This window comes from Bos taurus, chromosome 3 (assembly GCF_002263795.3).
Source record: "Bos taurus isolate L1 Dominette 01449 registration number 42190680 breed Hereford chromosome 3, ARS-UCD2.0, whole genome shotgun sequence".
In the NCBI taxonomy this organism is placed as follows: domain Eukaryota; kingdom Metazoa; phylum Chordata; class Mammalia; order Artiodactyla; family Bovidae; genus Bos; species Bos taurus.
Genome location: NC_037330.1, coordinates 34054387 through 34067744, shown reverse-complemented (window position 1 = coordinate 34067744; position 13358 = coordinate 34054387). Strand labels below are relative to the sequence as shown.

The following is a 13358-nucleotide window of genomic DNA, read 5'->3' as shown; positions in this document are numbered from 1 at the left end:
GTTTGGTTGATTTTCAGGCCTAACCACTTCTTTACTCCTTTAATTCATTTTTGCCATGATTAAGTCACTATAAATGATTACATAAAAGCAAAAAGAAAGACAACAAACTCCAAAAAAATTAGTTTTGTAGTTTTCACTAATTGAGAAAGCTTATACAGTTAATCCTCACTATTTACAGATTCCATATTTATAAATTTGCCTACTCAGATTTGTAACCCCAAATCAATACGCATGGCACTTTTCTAGTCACTGGCAGATATGCATAGGGCAGCGAAAAATGTGTCACTTGGGGCTCATGTTCCCTTCTAAAGTCCAACAAGCGGCTGGCCTGCCTTCTTGTTTCAGCTCTTATACTGTGCATGAGTATCTTCCTTACAGTCTGTTTACTGCTCTGCATTTTGCATTTTTGTGCCTTCTGTTGGTGCTTTGCTATTTAAATAGTCCCCAAGCACAGTTATGAAGTGCTGTTTAGTGTTTCTGGAGAAAATATGTGAGTTAGATAAACTTCTTTCTGCAACAGTTGGTTGTGAGCTCAACGAATCAATAATACACATAAGGTATCTTTAAACAGAAACACACATAAAACAAGGTTAATAGACTGATCAACTGAAGAAAATGAATGCTGTGGCCAGAAGTTTGCAGGAACCTAATTCTGTATTTCCCCTAGAAGCAATGGCTCAGTATTCACTAATTCAGTATTCATGGAGACTGGAGAACATAATTATTGTGAATGAGAACTGGATTGAAATTTCCAGTTAAAAGATCAATAAGGAGAATGTAGCTTATTAAAATGTTCCAAAAGACTTACAGACCTGAAACCACTACCGGGTGAGATGGGCAGAATCTGAATCTACATTAAACTGAATTCCCAATACTTCAGTTTCTTTGTTTTAACCCCAACTGTCTCTGATGCTACCTTATGTGTTTTAAATTTAATTTTCATTGTGTTTTATCCTTACTTGAAAAGGATGCATGTTTTCTACAGAAGTTTTGAAAATACAAGTAGGAAAATAAAGAGGGTGAAATATTATAAATAAAATCACACAACTTTTTATCAGAAGGAATGTGAGTATGTATCTGAGGTCCTTATTTTGCTCTGATTGACAATAAGACAATCCTAAGAACAGGATTTTCATTCCCATGAAAATCATGGGAATATTTAGGTGACAAAAACCACCTAGCTTCATGATTTTTATATGCCCTAAGTTTGTAAAAATGAAGGTGCAGTAAAATGCCATCATCATACATTTCAATAAACTTTAAGAAACAAAAAAGCAGAAAAATATATTCTGCAAACAGAATTTATGCTAACCTTGTAATTAGAATATGCAGTCATTGCTAATAATCTACTAAGGTGAAAACTGAGCCAAGCATATCATTAAAAAGGTTGTCATAATGAGATGCCTTGGAGAACCTGGTTTACTGAACTCTTCTTTAGTATCTGCTGCATATCTTTATTGTTTATTTATTTATTGACCATGTGGGTTCTTAGTACCCTGACCAGGGATCAAACTTGCATTTCCTGTGGTAGAAGCATGGAGTCTTAGCCACTAAACTGTCAGAGAAGTTTCTGTTGCATATATTTAAGTTATCCTTTTTATTAAACCTCAGGTAACATCCTGAAAAACTTACATTGACTACAGTATAAACTTTAATGTGAAATCTCTTAGAGATTCCCTTACCAATTTCCAAAATTTGAACAACTTTGAATAGGAAATAGAAACCACAAGTAAAACAGTCCAGCAGTTTTCTGTTAACTTGGTATAGAATTTTGCTGTACATAATGTGCTTCATTAAGTTAATCTTACAATGAAAGGTTAGACTCAAAGGGCCATAAAACAAAAAGGCACACAATATTTGTTCCTGAAAATCAAATTGTCATCTTAACTACAGCTGCTGCTGCTAAGTCGCTTCAGTTGTGTCCGACTCTGTGCAACCCCATAGACGGCAGCCCACCAGGCTCCCCTGTCCCTGGGGTTCTCCAGGCAAGAACATTGGAGTGGGTTGCCATTTCCTTCTCCAATGCATGCAAGTGAAAAGTGAAAGTGAAGTCGCTCAGTCGTGTCCAACCCTCAGCGACCCCATGGACTGCAGCCTACCAGGCTCCTCCATCCATGGGATTTTCCAGCCAAGAGTACTAGAGTGGAGTGACATTGCCTTCTCCGTAACTATAGCTAGTTATTTCCTTTTTAATTTCATATTTGCAAGTGAGAGGTAAATGAACTTTATTATCTGTTATATGAATTAACATTCCTGAAGAGGGAATCAAAATTTATACTATTCAAATATGATTCCCTTTAATTGAAGATATTAGTATGTTATTCAATTCTATCCAATCATTAATGCCCAGGGACTTTATTTCCCAAATCTGTTAACAATCCTCTTTCTGAAGTGTGCTCCCTCTAACTCGGCAAAGGTAACAGAAACAACTAACTTCCTTCTCCTCACACATACCTCCATGCGGCACTGCTTATGGCAGGTGGCATCTCATTAGCTGCCTCCTATTTGAATCCCAAATGAACCTTTGACCACATAAGATTTGAGAGAGAAAGACAATCCAATAAATAATACAATCATTAAAGCTGCGAAAAACAGAAGAGTCTTCAGAGCAGATTCAACAGGCTTTTATTTCATTTCTCAGTTGCACAAGCTCAGCATATTCAGGACTCATTTTGCTCAAATTGCTCCCTCCCTTTCCCATTTCTCAAGCAACACGTGCCTCTTGGCTGGTGTGTCCAACAACATGAGTCACTTCAGACTAGGCCAGGCCAGCCTAGCTGGGGAGGCAACAAGGCATATTTACAGTCTCCACCCATATTTCGGAAGAGTTTTCATTTCACAGCAGGGAGGAAGTAATTAATATTCAAAATGACCTTGGTAAAACCAAACAAACCCAACAAACAAACCTGGTGTGCAAAATGAAGAAAAAGAACCTTAGTAACATACTATACCAGAAACAACTCGCTTTACTCTCTAGTAAAGTGTATATTAGTGGTTTCTCACAAGACTAGACAAATACAGGATGGAAAAAGGCTGAGTCAGAGGGTGGTAGGTATTTAAGCAGTAACACAGCGATACTGTTTTGTTTTGTTTGGGGTTGTCTCAAAGTAAGCACAACGCTGAAAAGCAAAAGGACAGGAAAAGCAGTCGTGAAAACACTGCACTCCCCATGGGTATGACTCTGGTCTGTCAGGTCGGTCCAGTTCTAGCCACCTGATTGAAGAGCACTATAGAGGCTAACACGTGAATTCAGAAGGCAAGCAAAAAAGCGGCTGAAGCAACAGGTTTAGAACATAATTCAACCAAGAGAAGGAATTTAGTAAAGGATTCAAAACATGCAGAGATCAGAGAGGAGGTTTTCATTTGCTACCATAATAAAAACTGGAAATAGGCATCTTCTTAAGAGAAACCCAAGTAAGATGGTAGGTGTTGTGAGAGGGCATCAGAGGGCAGACACACTGAAACCATAATTACAGAAAACTAGTCAATCTGATCACACGGATCACAGCCTTGTCTAACTCAATGAAACTAAGCCATACCGTGTGGGGCCACCCAAGACGGGTGGGTCATGGTGGAGAGGTCTGACAGAATGTGGTCCACTGGAGAAGGGAATGGCAAACCACTTCAGTATTCTTGCCTTGAGAACCCCATGAATAGTATGAAAGGCGAAATGATAGGATACTGAAAGGGGAACTCCCCAAGTTGGTAGGTGCCCAATATAGTACTGGAGATCAGTGGAGAAATAACTCCAGAAAGAATGAAGGGATGGAGCCAAAGCAAAAACAATACCCAGTTGTGGATGTGACTGGTGATAGAAGCAAGGTCCAATGGAGATCAGTCCTGGGTGTTCATTGGAAGGACTGATGCTAAAGCTGAAACTCCAATACTTTGGCCACCTCATACGAAGAGTTGACTCATTGGAAAAGACTCTGATGCTGGGAGGGACTGGAGGCAGGAGGAGAAGGGGACGATAGAGGATGAGATGGCTGGATGGCATCACTGACCCGATGGATATGAGTTTGAGTAAACTCCGGGAGTTGGTGATGGACAGGGAGGCCTGGCGTGCTGCGATTCATGGGGTCGCAAAGAGTAGGACACGACTGAACTGAACTGATGACATACATGTGTGATATTTATCACAGCAGCATTAACAATAGTGAAAAAACTACAACTTAGGTGTCCAAGAGAGTAATGATTAAGTAAATTCTTTCAATCTAACAAAAATGATAAGAATTTGACAAATATGGTACGAGCAGTGACCAATCAGAATGGTTATAGTTCATAACATCAGGTGTTGGTAACACTTCCATGCTGGCTGGGGTGGGGGTGTACTTGTAGAAGCTATGGAGGCACCTGGGGGCAGGCAGGAAATCACCTTTTATTAACTGGTATGGAAGGCTTTCAATTCATTAAAAAAACTATGAATAGCACCACAGTGCCAGTACATGCTGGTTACATGCCGTATCTGGCCACTGGCAAGGCAACAGCTAACGGTACCAAGTTCTTATTCCATGATAGGTGCTGCAAAGCACAACTCTCAATGGCTCTAAGGTGGCTGCTATTATCATCTTTCTTTTACAGATGACAAAAAGACTCAGGGAGGTTAAATGACTTACCCAAGTTCATTCTGCTCACAAATAATGCTGAGATTCAACCCCAGGCCTATATGCCAAGAGGTAACTTTACACTGTACCATGTTGCTTCCTTAGACTACAGAGTTATATGGTATAACATTAAAGGGGAAAAGTCAAGATAATAAACTGTAAATAAGATTACTTGACTTTAAGGTGAATTTTTTTTCATTTAAAATTTCCAATGTTTTATAATATGGTTGCATTGCTTTTTTAATGGAAGGTGAATTGGTAAGAAAACTGTATCATAAAGAGTTTTACAACAGCAAAGTTTCTTAAAAAATGGAAAGAGTTTACTAAAGTTACAAAAATCTTAACGCATTTTTTTCCTTCCCAAACAGGATACTTTTCATCTACCTGTAATGGTTCAACTAGTTTTCTAACTTAATATACAAAATCACCTATAAATTACAGTCTCTTCTAGAATTAGGATTCTGTAATACCTTGTCAATCCTTATCAAACAAATAAAAATACTATTAGCCTAAGAATTATTAAAGAAGACAAGACATTCCTTCATTCGATTAATATGTACTGCCTGTTGTGTGTCAGTCATTTAGCTAGTTGCTGGAGAACCCCAAGTTAGTCAAGAACCTGCCTTCATGCAGTGTACAACAATTTCAAGATGGCAATTCTTTCTTGACCTCTTTTTTTAAATTAAAGTCTCTGTGTTGAAGGGCAGAAAGCACTGGCTCCAGACTCAGGAGCAGCAGTCAAGGGTCACCTATTGGGAAAGGGAGGCTGGACTGATATATATTAGAGTTTCAACATGGGTTCGCTCCCACCTTGGCCAACGTCAACAATCAATCAAAGAACCCTCAGAAAGTATGGTGGCTCCAGGGACATCCTTTGGCCCAGAGGGTAATTTCTATATTATCTGCTGAAATGTCAAATTTCTTTAGGTCCCTAGGCAGAAAATGGGATAGGCACACACGATTGAGAAGACAATCAGCAACTTCTGGGAGTTAGCTGACTTTGAATCTTACAGGTAAGGAAAAGAATCCTACCCTTTAACCAAGCTGGACCTTTGAAAAGACAACTCTCAAACTTTGTGAATGTCACAGTACAGACTATAGTCCCAGAACATATATTACCATCATCATTACCAGGCACTTTGGTAGGCCTGACCTGAGAACCTCCTTTGGACCTAAAAACAATCTGTTGGGGGCTCATAACATTAGATGAAAAATATTATCTAATATTTTAGATATTAGGTATCTAACTTCCCTGGCAGTCGAGTGGTTAGACTCCACACTCTCACTGCCAGGGCCTGGGTTCAATATCTTATCAGGAAACTAAGATCCCTCAAGCCACATAGTGGGGCCAAAAAAGAAAAATCACTTGGAAGGTAGAGTAAGGATTGTTACATCAGGAGTATAAAACCATTTGTCCTCATAATAAGTAGAAAGATGGTTAAACTCTATGCTGCTGCTGCTAAGTCGCTTCAGTCGTGTCCGACTCTGTGCGACCCCAGAGATGGCAGCCCACCATGCTCCCCCATCCCTGGGATTCTCCAGGCAAGAACACTGGAGTGGGTTGCCATTTCTATTCTATGCTACCTCCCCACAAATAAATATCCATTTAAATAAACATACACACACTCCTACAGACTCTTCCTTTATCTTCTTCTACTGTTCTGCCACTCAGTCAGGTCAACCTTATTTCCTTGGAACTAGATTCCTTTTCATGCTGCTTTAGGTTGCTAATTAGATATTAAAAAATGTGCTAAGGGCGACAATCTGGTGAAAATTTAAGATGGCCAGAAGATCTTTTAAATCAACTGTTAGATCCCATCATGCCTAGAAAAGCAGAGAACTTACAGTCACAATATGTTACTCAATCAAATTCCCCAATCATATGCTAGGCATCTCACCTTCGATATAGCTTGGACTGTCCAAAAGTCATAATTACCAGTGGTACATGGAAGGTGGTTAAGACTAAAATGATCTGGAGAGACAAAAGCATGTGGTCAATAAGAAACATAATCCAATTATATGTTTGCAACATCTGAATATCAGAAAGATTGCCAATAATTCTACTTCACAGTAGTCTATATTGTAATACATCTGAAAACCAAGAAGGACCAAGTGATTATGGCTTACAATGATTCAAATTCTCAGCTAATTTTGTTGAGATGGTCCCACTGCCTACACCTGATGCAGTGTGAAACAGAGCTGCTGCTGCTGCTGCATCGCTTCAGTCGTGTCCGACTCTGTGCGACCCCATAGACGGCAGCCCACCAGGCTCTGCCGTCCCTGGGATTCTCCAGGCAAGAACACTGGAGTGGGTTGCCATTTCCTTCTCCAATGCATGAAAGTGAAAAGTGAAAGTGAAGTCGCTCAGTCGTGTCCGACTCTCAGTGATCCCATGGACTGCAGCCTACCAGGCTCCTCTGTCCATGGAATTTTCCAGGCAAGAGTACTGGAGTGGGGTGCCATTGCCTTCTCCGGAAACAGAGCTAATCAACTCCAAATAACAGTAAAGGAAGAATTTAACTGTTTTGTATCCACATTATTCTAAGATATTCTCAGTCAAGAATCATCTCTTTCTGATTACAAGGCTAGAATAGGGTGAATGCTCTAATAGAGGTTGCTATGTCACATCTGTCCTTTTCTTCTTCTCCCTGCTATTAGTTCTCCATGAAATCAATTTTTTAAATAAGTATTTTTCTAGAGAAAACATGCATGAAGATATGATTGTGATAGATTGGAATAAGAGGCTAGGGAGTCTCATACAGCCATTTAACAAGAAATCTTGGAGATATCAACTATCTTAGATAAAGTGATAAATCATGGGAAATAGTGAACAACTCAAATTTTAGAAGCAAATGAGACAGGCTTAAAGAAATTCTACCAGCAATTTAAAAATTAATAACTTGTTCTTTAGTACAAAAATTGTATTTCTTTCGGCTTCTGATATAGCCTCACGTGCCTCAATGCTCTGATACATACATTACTGGAATACTGGAGGGCATGAGCTGTGGTCCCTGCCCTTGCTCAGGCAGGATAATAACAGAGCAGGTAATGTCAAGCCCTGTTCAAGACCTGAGGCCAATGAATCCTCAGCAAACCTCCTACTGGGAGTCAGGTTACATGCTACGAGGATTAAGGAGAAGCTTACTGACTGTCTCATTCCCCCAATCCTGGCAGTACCTACCTCCTTTGTGGTTGGGGGAAGGACAACAGATGGAGCTGAACAGTGATAAGCCCATGGCTGCCACAGTCCTTTAACACTAACTATGGGAAAGGATACAGGAACAATACAATTCGGAGGAAAAATGCCAACATGTATAATGTGCCGTTTTCTACTTCCACACAGAAATTTTCCCAAGAATTGTAAGGCTCCCTTTTCACACAGCACTCTTCTCTTTTCTTCTTCTTGCTCATCTTGATATCAAGCAGCCACCAAAGACTAAAAAGGTGTCTAGTTTCTATTATGGAAGAAGGTGGTCACAAGATGTTCCTAGTTCTAAAAGCAAAACCAAACCAACCACAGCCTTCTGGAAGTCTGTCCTACAAATGCATTTCCTACAGCTGAAGTTGGAGACAATTTCAGAAGGTAAAACATTTAGCACTTAAACTCCCCCAAATCTACACCATTTTCTTGCTAGGCTGAATCAACAAAGTCAAAACATTACTTACCCCAGTGCTGTCTCCAACCCAGGACAAGGATACTGAGCCACTGAGATCATCGAATACATGCTATAAGGGGGGAAAAAAAAACTCATTTAGAAATGACATCTCCTCTTCAATCTTTGACTTCTTTAAATAACAACACAGACCACTATTACTTTCAAAGTAATTATCTTTACAATTAAAAGGGGATATGGATTTCTGGAACAAAATTTGGAAAAGACAGCATTTAACTACTTAACCTGAATCACAAATAACTTGGAAATTTTAATTCTCTCTCACACAAAGTAAGCCAAGCAGATGAGTTCTCTTCACTGTACCAGATGGGGAGATGGGATAATCTATTTGCTTTCTCCAACAGAACTAAATATAAAGATACAAAAAGTATTCTTAGGATATTTTAAAACAAGAGATCACAGCCCACAATGACAGATATAATTGTAACCCAATCAGCATAATTTAAATTTTTCTAAGGAGCCTTCACAGTACAGCCAAATAGCTAATAGCTGGATTCTTTTTGTTTCTAGGCTAATACACCCAAATGACAAGGGAAAGAAGCAAGAGTAAATGCCCTTGTTTCACCTTTTTATTTAATAATAATAACTACAATAGTAATAATATTAATAATAATAGAACCACCTTAATAAAGTTGTGGTGAAAGTGAGGAGACAAAAAAGGGAAAGCTGGTATGCTGTATCCAAAATATGGTAATCATATTAAAATTCATTATAATAACTATTGTAGGTCCTTTCAAATTTTGGTTTTCCAATACTTTCTTCTCTATTTATAAAATAATATATATCCATTATAGAAAAAAGTAGATAATAATATTGTTGTTTAGTCGCTAAATCCTGTTTTGACTCTTGCGACCCCATGGACTGGAGCCTGTCAGGCTCCTCTGTTCATGGGATTCTCCAGGCAAGAATACTGGAATGGATTGCCATTTCCTTCTCCAGGGGATCTTCCCAAGCCAGGGATCGAACCCATGTCTCCTGCTTGGCAGGTGGATTCTTTACCACTGAGCCACCTCGGAAGCCCAGACAATAATAGAGAGAGACAACAAAGAAAATATAAATCTTATCACACAGAGATACACATAAAGTTAACATTATGTGTATAATCTACTAGTCTCTATCACTTTTTTAACCAATAAAGAAATAATACCAAAAAGGCAACACTGGCACTTGGTAAAAACTTCTTACTACATATATTAATATTAGAAATGTATACAGTAAGGAGTGAAGATCCTTCCTCTTCCCCACCACAACCTCACCACAGCCCCACCACCCAGAGGAGTTAGTAGTTTGTTGATGACTATGCTTTTCTTTTATGAAGACTTAAAAATATTACAAAGATTTTAAGAGTCTTAAATATGCCTTGCCTTTCCAAATATGAGCAGTTCCTTAGGAGCCAAGGATATAATTTTTATAGTCATTTTTATAGTATGCCCTGTGCCTACCATGATACTTTGCATGCTCAATAAGCATCTGTTGAATTATACATCCTTCCCAAACCACAAAGTTGATTCAAAATACAGCATGTCTATAAATGGTGGGATTCCAGCTGCATGGTCACTCAAGCCACCAATCGCAACAGAGATGTCTGAAGAAACAGAACTCACACATTAACTGTTTGGCTTACCTTCTAAGTTTCTTTGGTGGTCCTACTAGATGGGTCGCTAAATTCACTTACGCTACTTTCCCCTGTACTGTAAGCAGCTTTGAGGTCGACGGAATCTCTTGTACAATCTCTGTAAATAGTACACTCAGTGCCACACAGACGGCTTGCTCAGTAAACGCTAGTTAACTCTCAAATGCTCAGAGCTTCTCATAGCCACTGCAGGACAGAAAGGCTATTCATACATGTAAGCTGGCCAAGCATCTGAGAAAAAGTAGGTCTGCTGCTAGAGACATCTGGAACCAGAAGCTTAAAAACTGACACAGCAGCGCGTCTTCTAAGATACCACACAGAGCAAGACAGCATGTTCTCTTGAGTGAGGATACAGTGTCTGAAATTACATCAATGAGCTCCTTGAGGAGAAACAGGGATATCCAGAGTTTCCACAAATACCAGACAGACTGCACGGGCTAACAGTCATCTAAACAAAGGCTATCTTTCCAAGATAGGCTCTGGGCACAAAAGCTGATTAGGATAAAAGAAAAATTCCATCACTGGAGCTCTTGCTAGCTTGATCAAGCTTTCACATTTCAGGCAATGTTCTACACACCTGACTCAGTCAGCAGACACACTGGCATTACTCATATCTTCTATTGCTCAGTCACAGAAAGAGGAGGACTATTAGATGACACTAGCAACCCTCAACTTAACCCAAACAAATCAAAGTACAGTTGACCTCATTCACCATCCAGAGTTCCTTTGGGAAAATGGAAGTGAAATTCATTAACTGTTATAGTGGCCTTCTGCTACCCTTAGTCTTCCCTTCCCAGCAACCAATTACATTTTACTTTTGAAAATGCATAAACTCACTGAGAAAACTCATCCACCTAGAGAAAATGCAATTAATTTTTTATATTTCAGTCTCTACCACTCTTATAGTGCTGTAAATAAAAGAAAATAATGAAATCAGATCTATCAACAGACCAAAGCTCAGATAGAAAGAAAAGGTCATATGGAAAGGAAACAAATCCAGGAGAATTGGGGAACCAAGACCACAGACTCAATCCTACCCCTTTAACAGGAAGATTACAGATGTCCAGGAGAAGTGTGGACAATCTGGTCATGGTTAGGAGACAGAATTTACAAATGTCAGCAAAAGGCCATTAATTCTACTGCTTATTTATCATGTTTAACAAAATATACATGTCATTCTACACTGTGGTAGCATCTTAGACATTTCAAAACATGTATTACTTCTAATTATAGCAACAAGAATCATGCCTGCCTGCCTCATTAGATCTGAAGCCCATCTGGTTCAGGGACCAGATGAACAGGGACCAGGCCTGTTCATTTTAGCAACTAATACACAGCATAGTGTGCTCAGCTGCTAAGTCGTATCTGACTGTTTGCTACCCCATGGACTGTAGCCTACAGACTGCTCTGTTCATGGGATTTTCCAGGCAAGAATACTGGAATGGGTTGCCATTTCCTCCTCCAGGGAATCTTCCTGATCCAGGGATTGAACCCACGTCTCCTGCATTGGCAGGCAGATTCCTTATTGCCGGCACAGTGGTAAAGAATCCATCTGCTAACGCAGGAGACACAGGAGACGTGGGTTCGATCTCTGAGTTGGGAAGATCCCCTGGAGGAGAGCATGGCAACCCACTCCAGTATTCCTGCCTGGAGAATTCCATGGACAGAGGAGTCTGGTGGGCCAGAAAGAGTTGGACATAATGGAGCAACTGAGCGCGGCACATGGAAGACAATGAAGATTAAATTCATTTCTTAGAAGAACTACTTTCAGAGCTCTGAAAGGGAGGATATGGAGTGAAAAGATATGGCCAGATCCACTTAATTTCCTCAAGACAGAAATGAGTATGCAATGTCAAAGTTCTATTCTGAGAGGACTTCTGTTTCCAGCCAAGATGGAGTAACATGGATCAGATTTACCTTCCACCTGAAACAACTAAAAATAAAATTAAATAAAAACCAACACAGAATACATAAAACAGAGGTTTCAAGACACTGGACTTTTGGCAATGAAGGACAATGATCCCTGAAAGAGAAGCAGCAAACGATGGCCTACATCTGCCCTAGTGTACTGTCCTGAAATAATTTTCAGGCCATGGTACAGGGAAGGGGAGACAAGGCAGAGTCCAGAGGTCTTTCTCCTTTGAAGAGATGAGCTGACAGTCTGGGGAAGCCAAAGAGGCTGGAGTTCATAGTGAAGGGTGTGACAGAGGTGAGAGCTGTACAGAATGAGAACAGTGGAGATCTACAGATGTGGGCTCCCTAACCACCCTGCCAAGTTTTCTCCTGAGTACTAATCATCACATGAATGCTAGGAATCTACCAGAGGCCAGGGTAAAAATTGAAGGAAACAATATCAGGGCCTTAGTCAGGACCAGAAACAATTCCTGTTTCCAACAACCATACAGAAAACCTCATATTTCACAAGGAACTGGATAGAATACTCAGAAAAGTTTTACCTTGGTAATGAAGAAAAGTTAACCCAAACGCTATTCTAGTTTTGCCTAAAAAACTTAAAAACAAGACTGAAAACGATCAAACTATTGTCAAGTAACCTAACCATGACGCAGAACAAAGTTCAAGGATACTTATAGGAATATTAAAATACATAGCACTCAAGCAGATAAAATTCACCATGTCCAACAGTTAACAACAACAACAAAAATCCAGACATGCAAAAAAGAAAACAGGACCTATAATGAGGAGAAAATCAATCAAACTGACCCAGAAATAACACAAATAATAACATTAAGGACATTAAAAGTTATAATAATACTCCAGATGTTCACTCAAGAAGCTAGAGAATAGACTGAGCAAAGATGAGCATTAAAGATATGGAAGAGTATTTTAAAAAACTCAAATTGGACTTCTAGAGATGAGAAATATACACCCTAGATGAAAATTACAATGAATAGGATTAACAGGAAATCAGACATTGCAGAAGAGAAGATTAATAAACTGGAAGCCATACCTAGTGGAAACTATCCAAAGAGAAACACAGCAAAAAAAAGGCCAAAAATATAAATATTAACAAAGAATCACTGAGCTAAAGAACTTCAAGCAACTATATATAAACCAATAAATACACACACACACACACACACACACACACACACACACACACACACACACATATATAATTGAAGTCTGGAAGATGTGGAGGGTGTGAATAGAAAAAATTGAAGAAATTATAACCAAAGATTCCCCAAATTTAATGAAAAATATAAACCCAGAGATCCAAGAACCTCACAAACCCCAAGCTTAAGAAACACAGTGAAAACTATACCAGGGCAAATCATGTTCCAATTGTTCAAAATTGGTGATAGATAAAACTCTTACAAGTATCCAGAAGAAAAAATGATATTACATACAGAGGAATAAAGAATCATAGAAGATCTCTCTTCAGAAACAATGCAAATCAGTGTATCAAAGTCTTTAAAGAACTGGGGA

At 39.2% G+C, this 13358-nt stretch overlaps 1 protein-coding gene across 6 annotated transcripts in view; it reads right to left on the bottom strand.

Annotated features, from left to right (window-relative positions):
- SORT1 (sortilin 1) overlaps positions 1-13358 on the bottom strand; it is a 67362-nt gene that overhangs the window by 36961 nt on the left and 17043 nt on the right. For all 6 annotated transcript variants that reach the window (XM_010803258.4, XM_002686189.7, XM_010803259.4 and 3 more), the window contains exons 2-3: positions 8271-8330; positions 6503-6576 (exon numbers count right to left, since the gene is read on the bottom strand). In XM_010803258.4, coding sequence (XP_010801560.1) covers positions 6503-6576; positions 8271-8330 — 134 coding nt within the window. The remainder of the gene's footprint in view (positions 1-6502; positions 6577-8270; positions 8331-13358) is intronic.